The 16,937-nt window shown below is 46.0% G+C and overlaps 1 protein-coding gene across 4 annotated transcripts; it reads right to left on the bottom strand.

The window, feature by feature from the left end:
• Window positions 1-1,341: 1,341 nt before the first annotated feature.
• Window positions 1,342-16,789, bottom strand: TPX2 (TPX2, microtubule-associated). 4 transcript variants are annotated; one of them, XM_014957082.1, is made up of 18 exons: window positions 16,214-16,247; window positions 12,144-12,235; window positions 11,597-11,749; window positions 11,193-11,318; window positions 9,989-10,109; window positions 9,300-9,431; window positions 8,497-8,619; window positions 7,850-7,983; window positions 7,403-7,560; window positions 6,806-6,977; window positions 6,527-6,665; window positions 5,572-5,788; window positions 5,248-5,346; window positions 4,272-4,448; window positions 3,982-4,128; window positions 3,323-3,434; window positions 2,481-2,668; window positions 1,342-2,051 (listed from the first exon to the last, which is right to left on the bottom strand). In XM_014957082.1, the coding sequence occupies exons 3-18, from the start codon at window positions 11,697-11,699 to the stop codon at window positions 1,941-1,943; spliced, it is 2,259 nt and encodes a 752-aa protein (XP_014812568.1). In that variant the 5' UTR covers window positions 11,700-11,749; window positions 12,144-12,235; window positions 16,214-16,247; the 3' UTR covers window positions 1,342-1,940. The 4 variants fall into 4 exon arrangements, with proteins under 4 accessions (XP_014812568.1, XP_014812591.1, XP_014812583.1 ...); XM_014957105.1 differs by having other exon boundaries at window positions 2,481-2,647; window positions 16,214-16,243; XM_014957097.1 differs by lacking the exons at window positions 12,144-12,235; window positions 16,214-16,247 and adding an exon at window positions 16,683-16,789.
• Between the last annotated feature and the right edge of the window lie 148 nt (window positions 16,790-16,937).

The raw sequence follows: 16,937 nt of genomic DNA on the forward strand, positions 1-16,937 counted from the left end.
AAAGGAGCCTTGCTTCTTAACTCACCCTTCTGACAAGCCCTGCTGTCACAGGGTCACTCATCCTTTAGTCCCACACGCTTCCTCAAAATACCTTGCTCTCAATTATTCACTGCACAATACCTTTTTTTAACTTTTAAAAAAAGAATCCCTGTTTCAGTGGAGGTGCCCCTTCCTCTCTTTTAATCCAAGCAGAGAAAAGTTTGAGGCTGGGGCTCTTTGAAGCACCAAGGTTCAGCAGATCCCTACAAAACGCTTGCTCACCCCTGGCTGCAGCTGCTGCTCTGCAGTGACATCCCTTCAGCATTGCACTTTTTTGGAGAATCCCCGCAGAATCATCATCCTTGGGTATAATAAACGTTCACCTTTGAATTTATCTCTTTGAGAACATTCTGTCTCTGTCATCTCTCTCAGATTAGGAATAAAACAGCAGCAGTTGCTTGATACACCTTGTTGAGGTTAATGAGACAGTGCCAAACCCCTCAGCTGGATGCCCACACTGAACAAGCTGGAACTCCCTCTTTTCTCCACCCAAACAAAAATCTGAATGAAAGGCCACATGCTCGAAGAATACTTCTCCAGTGGTATCCAAATTCGAAGAAAATGAAAGCAAAATGACAACAAGAAACAGTTTGCCTTACCTGGACACGTTAATTCTACATTTCCTATGTTTTCCTCTGCTCAAAACAGCACCACAAGAGCAGTGAGCAGCCCAGCTCACGCACCTTCCAGCAAGCGATAAAGGTGAGATGCCCATAAAAAAAGCCAAACCAGCCCAAAGTTATTAATTTCCAAGGGTTTGCTCTCATTCTTTCTACCAACAGCTTCAAGCTCAGCTCCAGTCACCTGCCACACCAGCCTGTTTTTGCAAGTTCTTTTCCAGCTCAGGAAATGGCACCACACCATCACCTGAGTTAGACCAGGTAACAGCAACACAAACATCTCATCTCAGCAGCATCCAAGAGCATCATTTGGAGTAGGTGTACCCTTAACTCCCTTCTTGCCCTCACACAGCCTTCTGGAGTTATCTTTCTTGTTAAGGCAAGTCCAAGGAAAGGGCTAAACACAGTCTGACAAGGCAAGAAATCACATCACAACACTAAGGTAAGAAATCATTCTTAGTAAATTTTAATCTACAATTTGATCACCTCTTTACAACGATGGAAGTTCTGCCCTCCAGCACATCAGAGCACGTGGTCTAGATTCAGTTCTGAGAGCCATGCTAGACTGGCCAGGAGATGATGTGTCTTCAGCCAGGAGAGCTGCACTGGCAGGAGCTGAGGAGGCAGCTTTACAGCAAGTCATTTGCCATTGAAGTGGTTCCCCAAATAAAATGACTTCAGCTCTAGAAAAGCAGAAGGTTTAATGCTCTAATGTACAGAGAACTACTTTTAAAAAGTGTGGTTAAGATTCACATTAGCACTCATCTAAACATCAACAAGGGTCAGACCCGCTCACAGAAGCCACATCGCTAAACACAATTCAAGCACAATGCAGATTAAAAGTTCAAGAAATAGACACTTGAAAGCAATACTGAGATGTACAAAGACAAGCCAGCTCTTCCAGATGTGCACATCCTTGTGTGTTCACCAACTGCCCTTTACTGAAAGTTCTTCTGCAGGAGAGGGATGGGCCCATTAGCAAGAGACAGTGATCAGGTCAGGAATTTTTATTTAGTTCAGGTACACAATATTTGTATACAATATAAAACCTGGTGTAGTCTTTAGAGGAAAAGATGCCTAGGTGTGAAGCGAGGCCACGTGGCACTGCCTGTATGCCGTGCCTCAGCCACCTGCCTCGGGTGGTGTTAAACTACTTAATATAACAATAAATGCAATGAAGTATAGGAGTTGAGACTGAGCAGTCACGCAAAACCAACTGTTCTCTCTCTGCCTGTCAAGACAGTGGAGAGGATCTTCCTCCTGCTGTCACGTGGATGCACGTCAGCACTGGAATCTGTCTGAGAAGTTGGGAGACTTCGGCATAGTCAGTGGCTGCTCACTGGGCTTCACTTCCACGTTGCGGTATTTGCGTATTGGGTTTGCCTTGTGAACCTGTAAAAAAAAATAATAAAAAAGTTAAAAGACAAAGTGAGCAAATGGTTGCAAGTTATGATGAAGCCAAAACCTGCAGGTGAGCCATCGGTGGGATGAAGGCAGGTGTCTCTCTACAAGACTACCACAATGCTGAGGACACTGGAGGGAGCCACCAGGAATGTGCAAGGCACATTTTGGGGTTGTGCATTTTACAGAGATCATTCCCCCGCAATGACTACACACGTACAGCTCCAGAACTCAGAGCTCAGTAGAGCTGCCTTTTTTTTTTTTTAAGGCCTGTTGTAAAGTTAATGAGGAGTCAGTTTGCAGCAGGGAAGCTTGAAAAGACGATCTTAATGCAGCTTGACATTGACATTAGCTCATTTAGTATATTCACACATCCCTTTGGGTTACTTTACAGCCCCAGTTCAGAAATAGCTCACTTACCAGTTCTTGTCTTAGCTTAGCAACTTCTTCCTTTTCACGCTCCTCTTGTTGCTGTCTGACCTGCTCCTCATGCCTCTCCCTCAAGGCTTCTTTATACGCCAATCGTTTTTCAAATTCTTGCCGCTCTTTAGCTCTTTTTTCTGTTGCCAGCTCAAAGCTTTCAGGAACTACGGAATCAGAAAGGCTCTCTAAGTTTAGAAATAGAGGAGATAAAGCAAAGACAGTCATGTAAAAAGCAGAGCAGCACTAGCATCAAATGAAGGCTCCCTTTGGAGCGCTTCACCTTCCAAGGGGAGTTAGTAGATACCTCCAGGCTTCAGGAAAATAGAAAACCTTACGCCCGAACGTGAGCAGTGTTAATGCAGATGTTAGCCCCATCACGGGTGTTCTCACAGGAGGGAGCAAGCACACAGTTGTTAGTACAAACAAGTTTTTGGCTGGTTCTATATCCCACAAAATTTACTTTACCCTAAGCTGTAGATGCCTTCATCTCATTAGAAATGGGAGGAAAAGACTGACAGCTGCTGCAGAAACGCCAGCTGTCTCTACAGGGAGCTCCTTGCATACTATTTCCCCGTATCCTGAGCTAGCACACATCAATCATCCCCCAATTGCAGCAGAGCTGTTAAATACAGCTGCCACGTTAGTGCGGGGCAGGGGGGCAGTGAGAGGAAACTCCTCCACTCCCCAGGGACACGAGCTATTAGGGAATTAGTTGATTAAGTGCAAGGCACTATTGGCTGTGCTGATAAAGAAGAGGCAACAGCCAGTCTAATCATCATTTAATTGCATCAGTTCTGAGTTATCAGCCAAGACTGTGTAGCAAGTACTTGTAACTCCACCTGATAACAGCATATTCTCCTTTTTAGGCACAAAAGGTTCCTGGTACACCACAGTGTTGGGACGAGCTTTAAAACATGCTGCCTCTTTCTGCCTTTTCATGTCTTCTTTAAGCTGCAAGAGAAGAGAGCCCATCAAGTGCCAGGCATAACAAAAAGACCAACTCCCTCCACCAGGACTTAAGCACTCCCAACACCAGAAAAGTCAGCTTGACTTGATCAAATCATTTGCATAGAAAATTATATTAAAGTCAACAAGTTGTGTCACTTGTTGCCTGCTAGTTACTTTTGCCAAAAATAGCTTGAAGATTTTAGGTGTCCAGGCCAAACTTCACATGAGAAAGGCAGTATATTATTTATATGCCAAATAAATCCCCAAGCACAGAGATGGTCAAAGGGATCCAGCTGCACATAGTTGCTGCTTAGAAAACACCCCCCAGCTGTTCAGGTAGTTGTGGTAAATCCCATCACTTACCATAAAGGGAGAGGAAAAAACCAAGCCACCAATCCTTAACCCATAGCACAAGTTTCACACCAAGGACAGGATAATTCATTGCTCAAACTTGGATCTTGATTCAACTCAAGCAGGACACTTTCTGAAGTCCATCACAGCTCCACTAGCTACTTTAAGTCTAGTCAACCCCTTTTTTTTCCCAACCCACCTGCTGTTTCCAGCTCTGTAACTTGGCAGCTCCCCGTTCATCAACCTGCAGATTGAACGGTTCAGGCTGAGTCGGGTTTTTGACCTTCTTTTCTGGCAGTTTAACGTGGTCAAAGTAAGGTAGAGGCAGCGCTTTGAACTTTGGCACCTGAAAGAAACAATTTAAAATATTACTTGCCCATTCCTCAAGGGCAAGAAGCTTTGGAAATTTAACAACCAACAGCAAGAGGCAAGTCCTGCTACATCCTTTTTACTTAAGGACTGGAAGCCAAGATAGCTTTTAGATCTTACCTCTTCCTTCTGCATTTCTTCTATTTTTTTCTCTTTTTGTATTTGCCGCTCTCTGTCACGAGCATCGAAAGAGAAGGGACAAACCTCCACGTGCCTCTGCTCTGGCACTTTAGGTTTGAAGGGCACTCCATAATGTGGCATCGGGTTAGCTTTGATCATAGGGACTGCCTCTTTTTCCTAAAGGGATATTAGTGTTAGGATCTGACACAGCACCAGATTTTGTTATTTTTGTAGAAAGACTACAACTTCTGTCACACAAAGCCATGAATAATAGAGTTCCTATAATAAGGGTCACAGCAGCATCAAGCAAACACATGTGACACTGTAACAATTAGAAATCCAGCAGAGTACCAATTCACAGGCATCCTGAACCACAGGCAAGTTCTTCCTCTTCTGTAAAAATTAGAAATCCAGGAGAGTACCAATTTACAGACATCCTGAACCACAGGCAAGTTCTTCCTCTTTCCAAATCACTGTCAGTTCTAGTATTCATCCAAATTAGACTGTAATTCTTTAACACTCTCTTTACATCAAGTCCTTCTTTCCCTCTAGTGTTCTGAATCCTGCTCCCCACCTCCAGGGATCCAGAGTGACTGCAGGAAGAAGGGTCATGTGCAATATCTGCCCTTCTCAAGAACAGAATAGGGAAGGGCAATGTCCTTCAGAAATTTAAGCAGCTCACTTTCCTCATTCATAGCAGCAACACCTCAGGAACCCTGGTCAGTGCCCTCACATTTCAATTGAGTTATTTCATTTTGTGTGAGAATTCAGTTTTTGTAAAATGAGTAGCAGCAACTAGATCGTTAGAAGGGAATGGCACAGAGAAAGACAACCACTGGAAGAACTGCCTAATGGGAGGGAAGGGGCTTGTGGAACCAGCCCATCACACCCAGCTGGCAGAGGTACAGCAGCCTGGCCAAGGCAGACACCATGGTGGGACTAGAAAGCTTGACTACAGCCTACACACAACAGTTACCTTTTCTTCATCTCTGCCAGATGTTCGGGTTCTGTTTTTCAAGGTGAAGACTGGAGACTTGGGGACTGTAACAGGAAGCACTTTCTTCTCTGGAACACCCTGTTCAGAAGAGCCAGTAAGGAGTTACCCAAGCCTAAGTACCAAGAAAAGGCACGAGAGAAACAACCCAACCCAGCACAGTATGTACTCATTGCAGTTCTTACCTAATGACAGACAGCGTTTATGGAAGATTATTAAATACATAATGCAATATAGCTACATTTTTTAAAGCTAATTGCCACTTCAGTCCTAATTCCCAGGTCTGGGTATTACTAAGCTGCTTACCACAATCTCCTCCAGGATTTTCGTTGGACATGGCCTGGAATGGAATTCAAAGTGCTCTTCCTCCTGCTGCTTCTTACTGTCACGCTCCTGAATCCTTTTTTCTATTTCCAACTCAAAGCCAATGGGTTGTGTGAGTTCCTTCACAGGGGGTTTCTTGGGCAGGAGTGGTCCACCCTCAAAGATCTTGTGATTGAGTTCTCGTGCTTTGAATTTGTACCTACACAGGAATGATTGAGAAAGTCACCACATGTACATGGCAAGCTGAAGCTTCTAGCAAACAAGAGAGCAACAGAGCTCTTCTAGCTTCTAGCATAAGAGAGCAATACTCAGGTGCAGAAGCAGTTGTGCCACATGCACGTTACATAGTGCACAGCTCTAGTTAGCAATTCCTCCTTTGCTTTAGAAACAGCAACACATTAAGGAAAACCTTATGGATTGCTTTCTTGGCAGTCCAAAACTTTACAGGAGAGTTTTGAAGCATGCACAGGCTATACTGCTATACTGGGTTTGCTTTACTGATCACAAGCTGTACTCAACAAAGATCAGCTCTCCTAAGAGCACTTTGTTCAAAATCCTCCTTTGCTTTAGAAACAGCAACACATTAAGGAAAACCTTATGGATGGCTTTCTTGGCAGTCCAAAACTTTGTCTATGGGAGAGTTTTGAAGCATGCACAGGCTATACCACTATACTGGGTTTGCTTTACTGATCACAAGCTGTACTCAACACAAGATCAGCTCTCCTAAGAGCACTTTGTTCAAAATGAACTGGCTACTTTCATATCTCTATGATCAGAGGAAGAGGGTTACACACAAGCTAGAAGAATCTCAATATTTTTATGCTACTCATTCTTTTATGCAAAAAAGGTGTTCCTGAGAAGTGATATTTAGTATCTGAAAGATATTTCCAGTGTGGTACAATTCTCTCTTGGAGGACTAGAGCAAAGCTTTACTTACTGTTGAATTTTCTCCAATTCCTCTGCTTCTAACTCTGCTGTAGTTTTGCAGGTGCCGGGTCTGAAGCGCTGCTTTGTTAGAAGCATCGGCGTTTTAGGTTTTGTAATCCGAGCCTTCAACACCTTTCCTGGCACTGGCCCTATAAATTGAAGTGACAGAACAGCAGTTAATGGCAAGGCCTGCGACAGACACAGAATTGTTTGCTCAGTAGAGCAGTCAAAGCATCGTTCTTGCTCTGCCACCATCCCTGTGGACAGCCTCCTGGCCAGGACTGCTCACCTTCATCAGATTTTCGGCTCCTCAAATGGTAACGAGAGGGTGTGCGCCTTTGGAATGCTTCTACCTGCTCAGCAAGGGACACGTATTCTGATGAGGTTTCTTCAAGTTTTCTTTTGTTTCCCTGGGACAGGTTGAAAGGTTTGGGGACAGTGGGTCCCTTTGGCAATCGCGCCTGGAGACAAAACACTACAGTCATTATGGCCATTTAACACAGGCTGCTTTGATGACATTTCTTTTCCTCTCTGATCCAAGGTATCTGTCCCTTCCCCATATTGAAAAGAAGATAACACTTAACATTAGACATAAGTCTTAACTGTCTGAACATGCATAAGCACATTGGGAAACTATGAAGTGGAAGATTAAAGCATGAAGTGTAACGACCAGAAGATATGACATTAAAAGGCCCTTTTCAAAAGGGTCCTTTAGAGTCTTGTGGCAATGAACTACGCAGTGAGCTAACAGTTACATTTGCACAACGCTTGCCTCTCCTACAGTAACCCTCTCTGTGTGTTACCAGCAGCACGTGTGTTGCAAAAGCAGAAAGAAAGTGATGTCAAGAATTAGTCAGCTGACTGCAGGCAATATTCTAGCTCTCACCGGAGAAGGAGGATGCTTTCTCAGTACAGCAGCAAAATCCACCTCCTTGTACTCATTCCCAGGCTGGCTTTCCACGTGCTGTTTAACTCTACTCTCCGTGCAGAAGTGGAAGTCAACTGGTTTTGTTACTTGGCCAGCAGGTCTCTTCACAGGTTGTCCTAAAGAAAAAGAGCATGTAAGGTCTGGAAGCTTTTTTGTGGGGGGGTGGGGGAAACATTTACTTTCCAAAAACTGTTCAAGTTAGAGACCTCACCTATAACCTTTCAAAACATGACAAAACACCAGCCCCTAAACCACTTGGAAACAGGTTTATCTACATTAAAAGCCACCTAATCCTAATACTTGTTACAAAATCTGGAATGTTTTTAGAGGTACTTGTACAGCTCTATGCAGCACTCTCCGGCTGTGCTCAGGACAGATTCAATCTGCAATTCAGCTAGAGCCCACCTGCTCCAGCAATAGCTGCTTTCAGAGACTCCTCATTCCTCTTCCGCAGCTCCATAACCTCCCGCTGCAACTGCTGCATCTTCTCCAGCTCCTGCTCCTCTGTACTTTTCACCTTGCCAGAAACATTGGTACTCCTGCAGAAGCATGTTAAAAAGACTCAGATATGCCTTCCTGCTTCACAGCATTATGTTAGTGCAATGGAACATGCTTATCTCTGACTTCATTGCCAAAGCATTATTCATTACAAAATTACACTCTTTAGAAAAGATCGATGTTAGTGCAATGGAACATGCTGATCTCTGACTTCATTGCCAAAGCATTACAAAATTACACTCTTTAGAAAAGATCTGTTTGGATTTTGTGTGCTCCAGAAGGCTTGCAGCTAACTGCTATCCTGCCCATACAGTTGCTCTATGCATGCTTCGTCCATGAGCAAGAACAAATTTTTCCTCAAATGAAAAGCAAAAGCTTCCCTTTGCATGGGATCACTTGGTGAAGTACACTTCATCCTAATATCATTGCCTTGATCTGATGTTTACTAAATGTGATACCATCACATGCTGAGTTGAAACTGAAAACAGTCTAACCAGGGCTGTCACCTAAATCAACTGTGATTAGGAAAGACAAGTCACAAGAAAGCTACGTACTTTAATGTTGTTGGCTTGGAGGGCACGGTCAGTTTGCTTTTCCCTCTCCCTGGAGAAAGATCAGGATTCTCCAGTGGCTCTGTCTTTGTGGATTCTTCTGTCAGGTTCTCGCTGCTGCTAGAACTAAGATAACAAGTGGTTACAGCAAAGCACTTTGATTAACTGTGCTCTAAGTGAAAGATCACCAGCAGTTCTCACCACCATGCACAACATCCCGACACCTGGCAAGTTTTAAGGTATGGCAGACCAGCCTTACCTCACCACGGGCCCAGGTATAGATGGTCTAGTTTTCCCTGGTACTCTAAGGCTGTAGAAGGGAAGATGAATTACTGAGTTTTTGGAACTTAGAGTTTTCTTGAGGAGGCAGGTTTACTGAAGTTCATCTAGGTACAGCAGCGTTTGAAAGATCGGACTTCAATTTCCTTACCTCAAGCTTATCACTATATGATATCTTAGTGGTTAAGATAATTTGAGAAATATTTTAGCTGTGACTTCTTCCCAGCACAGACTGCCTGATGGACAAGTTAAACCAAATTGAAAGCTAGCTGACAAACACTGAGTATGGAGTAAGAAGCTTAAGAAACCCAAGCTTATTTCATTCACATCTCCACCTCCAAACAGAGCATTTCCTTCAGGTCTTACAGTCATTTCTTCTTGTTTATGAAACCAGTATCAGGAATCAGGTATCAGGCACCTCCTCCTAACCTTCCTTTGAGAACCCCCTCAGACAAGTGGAAATCCCTTCCAAAGACACAGTTGTACGTCCCTTCCATGCCCCAAACAGTAGAAATTTGATGACTTACAGTTTCATTTTTTTCAGGGGTTGAACCTCTCCTGTATCAGCCAAGGCAGTAGCATTTCTCTCTGCTTTGACTCTAGCTGGTTGTTTGCGCTGCTTTGTTTTTCTCTGCTTTGCAGCCTGTGTTCTGCCAGCTCTAGAGTAGAAGAGAAAATGGAGGTTAGCTTCCCCATGGGCCTGAGAAGACACACCATCAGTATAACGCTTTTAAAGCCAGTGCATCACCTAAATCCAACATGCCCTTTAGGCTAATTGTTTGTTTAACACAACAATCCAAATTTAGCTTGAATTATTTAAGTTTAACAATCCATAAATTTAATATTCCTTGGTATACATGAGGATACAGAGCCTCTCGCGTCCGTATCAAGAACAAGTTCTGCCCAACACAGGCAGACAAACAATGAAACTTTATAAGCCACTTCAGTTTCAGATATCCTCAGATTCCAGAAGCTCCTAGTTGCTACTCAGTCTCATTTGACAAATATGTGAGACACTGCATTACATTTCCATCCCTAGAAATTGTTCCTCCAGCTTAGCAAGCAGATCAGCTGTCCCAATACACAATCTCTGCTCTGGAGAACTTCAGTCCCATAGGATGACCCAATAACAGCTAGACCTGCAGATCCTGAGAGCAAGGACCTGCTTGGTTACACCGTCAGCAATCTTCATGCAAACTGAATCCAAGTATTTCACCTTCGAGAGGCCTCTGCAGGAGCAGCAGCTCTCCAGGTGTCCAGGGATCCAACAATATTCTGAGGAACCTCATCGGTCTGCATGTCTTCTGCTTCTCCATTCTCTTTGTCACAGCTTTCACCTGAGAACAGCGACAAGTGTCAGCTCATATATATACACACACAGGAATGCTAAAGTGAAACCATGTGAGACCTTGCTAGACAACAATATATGAAGGTCCAGGGATCCAACAATATTCTGAGGAACCTCATCGGTCTGCATGTCTTCTGCTTCTCCATTCTCTTTGTCACAGCTTTCACCTGAGAACAGCGACAAGTGTCAGCTCATATATACACACACAGGAACGCTAAAGTGAAATCACGTGAGACCTTGCTAGACAACAATATATGAAGATGGTCCCACAAAAGCCAGCTTTTTCATTTTGCCAGTGAAAACAGGTAAAATTTTTCTCTCCCTGTCCCACACCATGCCAACTTACTCATTGGTATTCCTTGTGATGCGACAGAAGACAGAATAATATCAGGCTTTGATAAAGCAGGGCTGTTCTGTGAGACCTTTGCCAGATTTTCTGCAGGGGGGACATTCTCCAGATTGGCTTTTTGGTCTGTGAGGAAAGAGAGACTTTCACTACACATACTACGTTAGGAATTTTTAACAGTACCTCAGAATCTCATTATGATGTTAACAAAGTCATCTGTCAAGTTACAGATGACAATCAAAGTTTAAATACAAAAACAAAACAACAACAAAAAACCCCAAACATGACGAATGGTGGAGTTAACAACGTGACTAACCCATTGGCACAGAAGCCAGGCCCAAAAATAAGGATCACACCAAGCCCTCATTCAAAGAGAAAACAGATCAAGGAGTTGGAAGCAACTTACCAAACCAGGAGTCTGGATTGTGTACATCATCCTCATTCAGAGTTGCAAAGTTGATGCAAGGGTTTGGGACATCAAAGGAATAGCGAAATTCTGGGTGAAACATCTTCACCTTCGCGCTGTCCCCACGAGTCCTCAGCTTTCACTGCTGCACTCCTTTAGACAACAAGCATTGGTCACACACAGGAACGCTAAAGTGAAATCACGTGAGACCTTGCTAGACAACAATATATGAAGATGGTCCCACAAAAGCCAGCTTTTTCATTTTGCCAGTGAAAACAGGTAAAATTTTTCTCTCCCTGTCCCACACCATGCCAACTTACTCATTGGTATTCCTTGTGATGCGACAGAAGACAGAATAATATCAGGCTTTGATAAAGCAGGGCTGTTCTGTGAGACCTTTGCCAGATTTTCTGCAGGGGGGACATTCTCCAGATTGGCTTTTTGGTCTGTGAGGAAAGAGACTTTCACTATGCATACTACATTAGGAATTTTTAACAGTACCTCAGAATCTCATTATGATGTTAACAAAGTCATCTGTCAAGTTACAGATGACAATCAAAGTTTAAATACAAAAACAAAACAACAACAAAAAACCCCAAACATGACAAATGATGGAGTTAACAACGTGACTAACCCATTGGCACAGAAGCCAGGCCCAAAAATAAGGATCACACCAAGCCCTCATTCAAAGAGAAAACAGATCAAGGAGTTGGAAGCAACTTACCAAACCAGGAGTCTGGATTGTGTACATCATCCTCATTCAGAGTTGCAAAGTTGATGCAAGGGTTTGGGACATCAAAGGAATAGCGAAATTCTGGGTGAAACATCTTCACCTTCGCGCTGTCCCCACGAGTCCTCAGCTTTCACTGCTGCACTCCTTTAGACAACAAGCATTGGTCATCTGTTATACCAAACCCCAACACAGGCGTTGGCTAAATCATTCTCCATTGCTCTTCCTCAGCACAGGTTCTAGAGATAGACACTGGGACAGCCTTGGTACCTTTTCCTGTCTCGCAATTTACAGCCTTCAGACAGAACGCCTCCTAATGGTTCTTTATTCTACTGCTGATTAGCAAAGCTAAGGAGATTTTACTACTGTTTGCATTTGCAGGTTTTAAATATCCAAAAAGATCAGGTTTTGAAAGTTTTCTTTGTACCCATAGGTGCCAGAACTGTGGTTTTTTAAAGGAAGTAAAGTACATAGATTTTTCCAGAGAGCAGTTGATTTGCCCTTCCCTCCCTCACCACACACAGCAAAGATGAGTTCTTACCCTTATCAGGGCACAGATTTGTGAAGCAAGAGCCTGATGACGCGGTTTGACCCCAGAGCACTGCAAAGCGGAGCCTTTCTCCCTCTGAAAGTCTACAAACAAGAACTAATGACATAAACATGTTCTTCTCTAGAGTAAATTGATTTCCAAAGCAGGAAAAGAGTTCTGTAGAGTCTTGTTACTAGGCAAAAAGTAGGAAAAAGGGCAGTGTACGATCCTTGCTGCATTCCACAGTTCTACTCTGATGCTGGCCAGGCTGTAAATGAACCAAAGGCTGTGACAGCATCAAGAACAACCCCTGCAGTTAATTAGTGAAGCACTGACAGCAGGAGGAGTCCCTGTGTCAACAGGTAATATTAAACTCAAGGGAACAGGAATAAAGCCAGCAACAAAGTTATAAACCCTTAAGTGTAACAAAATCTTTTTGCAAAGGTGTTTTCATGCTTTCGTGCTGGCTCGCACAGCTGCAAGGCAAAGCCCATGCGGGTGTGTTATAAAACACTCCCTCAGGAAATCACCTGAACTTTGCTTTTATGACTCAAACCAGCTCTAAAGCAGCATATTCTTAATCCACCAAGTCTCAGACCTAAACCATCTGTCTAGGCAGACCACACATAGCTCAACCCAGCCCGTACGCTCCATAAATAAGAAAATGTTCAAGAGTAAACCATTGGCCTTCCCTCCTGAAGGCGGCTGCGTCGAGAAGCCTTCAGTTCCCCAGCAGAGAATTGCAATAGTTAAGGGGAAAAATGTCAGTACAGAAGCATCAGCTACATGACTGTGAAGATGTCAGGGTAGAACCCAAAGAAGGCAAACAAAAGAATCGGAGCCAAAACCAACTGTAACTGAGCTCAAGACATGGTTGGAATCAAATGCTTTCCTACCGCCCTTAATCAAGATAAAGTTTCTGTCAACACTACCCTCTTTTTTAAAAATCAAATGCGTCATCTGCATTCTTCCCTCACCCTCCCCAGTCCATCCACCGAGTCGGAGCCCCGGGCATCATGTTTCACAGCTACTTGTGTCCACTGTTACGCTGCTGTAGTTTCCAGCTTTTTACTGTGTGAAGTCCATATTCTTTCATAGTGTCAGCACCCTCATCACCGACCTCACCACCAACCCCCCCCTCTCTCTCCCCTTCCCCTCCAGCCCAGGCAGAAGCAAATAGCCATGAAAAGAAAGGGAGTGCATTAATTCCACAGTTTCATACTCCAAGTTTCTTGAAAAAGCCAGTGGGGAGATAAATGTTATCATGACTGAAATTCAGAGGGTCTACTTAAGTCAGATGAACTCACAGCATCTGCTTTTCAAATCTTTACATGCCCTGCAAGTCCTGCCCAGAACAGGGTTTACTGAAGCAGCAGCTCACTGAAAAGCATCTCACTCCTCTACCCTTCAACTCAGCCTGGGACCGAGCTCCACTCAGGAGCATTTCCGCGACGCATCGCTCCCATGTGCCCACTGTGATGCTTTCCATGATTGGAACAGGTTCAGCCAAGTACAGCCCAAAATCCCCTGTCCACTCCAATCGTGCTTTTGATGGCAGAAGCACCATTATCTCAATCTTTTCTTTAAAGAAATCTTTTCTTTCTCTCCACCGTGACACCAGAAGTGAGGCGCAGAAATGTCTTCTCATTAATAGGGACATCACCTAATTAGCAGGCATTGCGTGCCTTTTCCAGACCGTAATTACAGGCACGCTGTAATCCTACATAACTAAAGCGTGGATTTAAAGCATAACCCTGCTCCCCCCGACATCCATCACCTCCCGTGTCGACACCAGTGTGTGTGGAGCTTCAGAGCCAGCCAGCGGGGGAACCCTCACCCCCGTTATGTGGGATCAGCTTTCACCTGGTTTGCAAAGAGCTGCTCACACCACTGCTGGTGCAAGAAAGGAGGAGAATCCGGTCCCCTCGCTTTCAAAAATAGCCCAAATTCTTTCAATAAAAGCAACTGCCAAACCAAAGCCTTAATTCTCTTTCTAGATCTGCTCCCCTCACTCACCTAAACGTGCTACAGTTTCTGTACAGAGCAGCAGAGCCGCATCCACAAAGAGAAATTGATGACAAGTTTCTCTGCACATCAGGTTTCTTTTGAGTAACTACGCTTTGGCACGTTCCAGAAGAGTGCCTTGGCCTGGTTTAGATTAGTTAGCTTTGAAAAAGGATTAAGCTAAATTGGAACAAGCATTCCTATCCCAGAATAAGCCTGATCCAACAGCAAGCACCATAGGTATTTCGGAATAACTTCACACCTCACTCTAATCCAAATTAGCTTTAAAATGCTGACACGATTCCATCACAGATGTGCTCAGTGTCTTTTTTCTCAATGGAGTAGTTAATTTCTTGCCAAAAAGCATTCAGAACAGACAAGGCTGAAGAGGAATAACTCCAACAAGACTTAGATGGTCTCGGCCCAGATACAGTACCTGAAACAGTACCAAGCACGTCACAATTACAACAAAAAGAGTTTCTTATTCTTAGAGCAGCAGCCCAGTACAGACTGATAGTCATTAGGCAATACAACAGAACCCACTGCCTGGGACAAAGGACCCTCCCAGCTTTACAAGCCTTTGAGAGAGGAAGCAGAGTTCCAAAATGAGAAATTGGAGGTCAGAAGGAAAGAGAACGGGGGAGTTGGGGTTTGGGGGAGCAGCAAGGGATGAACAGAAGGTGGGTGAAGAGAAGATCCGCTCTTTCTTGTTGTCTTGCAATATAATTAATAAGCCCCTGGTCAAACTGCAACAACACTTATCACAGTACACCATGGAGCTTCATTAAGCTACAGATCTTACTTACTCTAAACCCTATCAGGATTAGAAAGGGGAAAAATGTGTTTTCCCACAGTGCAGAATCAACACTGAACTCATCATCTCGGGTACAGACCAGAGGCAACACTGCTGTGCCATCATATAATACTCAAATTGGGAGATAAGGCCATGAACTCCACACAGGAGAGAGATGAGCATGCAGGGAGCTCCACAGAGCACCCCAACCTGCCGCCATTAACCAAAGGAGGAGCGAGGTGCTGGAAGAAAAGCTGCAACTCCAAGCAGCTAACGGTGGCCCAGAGTCTCCTCCCTTCCAACAGCCCAAAATAAACAGCCCTAATGTCTCATGCTCCATAAATATCCCATAAATTTTAGAAGACAGGACATTCTAAGAATAGCTGTTCAAGGAAAAGTAAATTATTTTTAGCCTGTATAACCTCGACTTATTGTTAGGTAAGTCGAAGCTCCTCTAGCTTAAAAAAACCCACTATATAAAACTAGGTAACTGAATACCTTTTCTGTTAACTAAGCCAGGATTCCCCCGGGTGTATTCCCTCCTCTTCCCAGGAAGCAGGAATTGGTTTGAGAAGAAGCAACAGAGTTTTTCTTTGCTTCAAAATGAAGCTGCCCATCCCGGGCGGGGGTGAACGGGCAGTTAACGACACAGCACAACGGGCAGCCTGGTCCCAGCAGCCATTAGCACAGCACGGCACGGCACTCTGGCTTTAGAATTAGCGCTCAGAGATTTAGGCCCACGTCCCAGGAGCCCCAGGAGCCCTCCGGTCACCGCCTCAGGCCACCGCAAAAGCGGCCCGGGACATAGGCCGAGAGCCGGGAGCCACTTTCCACCTCCTTTTCCCGGCAGCGTTACGACGGGCACAGGGCCGCGTTACCGATACCCGGGCTCACAGCAGGCCAAGAGCGCAGCCACGGCCAGAGACCCGACAGGATGCGGAGGGGGGGCGACCGTTCCCTCCGGTCACCGCCTCAGGCCACCGCAAAAGCGGCCCGGGACATAGGCCGAGAGCCGGGAGCCACTTTCCACCTCCTTTTCCCGGCAGCGTTACGACGGGCACAGGGCCGCGTTACCGATACCCGGGCTCACAGCAGGCCAAGAGCGCAGCCACGGCCAGAGACCCGACAGGATGCGGAGGAAGGGCCGCGGCCTAAGCTGCCGTTACCGGACGGCGTCTAAAGGAGAAGGGAAGAAGAAACCCAGAGCGCCCCTAAAGCGAAGGGGGCACTCAGTGCCCGGTAACCCCCACCCAACGCCCGGTAACCCCCGTCCGGTACCACTCACCTCGGCGCCGCAGCCGCCGCGCGTTTTGCGGCCGCCACCGCCGTTAACGTATTTCAAACAGAGCTCGTCCGTCCGAACCGACCAATCAACGCCTTAGAACACACCCTCGGCGCATGCCGATTGGGCGAGCCGCCAGGAGACCAGGGGACCCGGATGAGCACTGCCCGCAAAGGCTGCCGGGAAACGTAGCGTCCCCGCGCACAGCACCACTGCCGCAAGCCAGACGCAAACCACAACCCCCACAAAGCATTGCGCGGGGCGCGCCCAGCCAATCAAGGGAGGCAGCGCTCAGAGTGTTGTTCGGAGGGGACCTATCAGCTGCCGGTAGGCGGGTCCCTCTGGCAGGGCCCGGCGGGGCGGGACGGCTCGGGCTCGGTACCAGCAGCCCGCCGGGCTGGGGAGCACCTGCAGCAGGGCAGGTCGTGCCGCCCGGGCGGGAGCCCACCGGGGCTGGGTAACACTGCTGTACCTTACGTGGCCGGTGCGGCATCTGCCTTGTGGCTTTGAGTAAGCACGTAGCGGCTCTCCGTCTCGATCAAGCACGGGCGGCCTGCATCCACACCGAGCAGCGGAGGCCGGGGCACCGGGGCCGCCACGGCCTGGGCTGCCCAGGGGTCTGGCGGCAGCACCGACAGGGGGCGCCAGAGCCCCGCCCTCCGCCCGGGCCCTCCGCGCCTGCGCGCGCGACGGTTGGGGCCAGTGCGCGTGCGCTCCCCCCCTCCCC

The sequence above is a fragment of the Calidris pugnax genome, unplaced genomic scaffold (assembly GCF_001431845.1).
Source record: "Calidris pugnax isolate Ruff unplaced genomic scaffold, ASM143184v1 scaffold50, whole genome shotgun sequence".
In the NCBI taxonomy this organism is placed as follows: domain Eukaryota; kingdom Metazoa; phylum Chordata; class Aves; order Charadriiformes; family Scolopacidae; genus Calidris; species Calidris pugnax.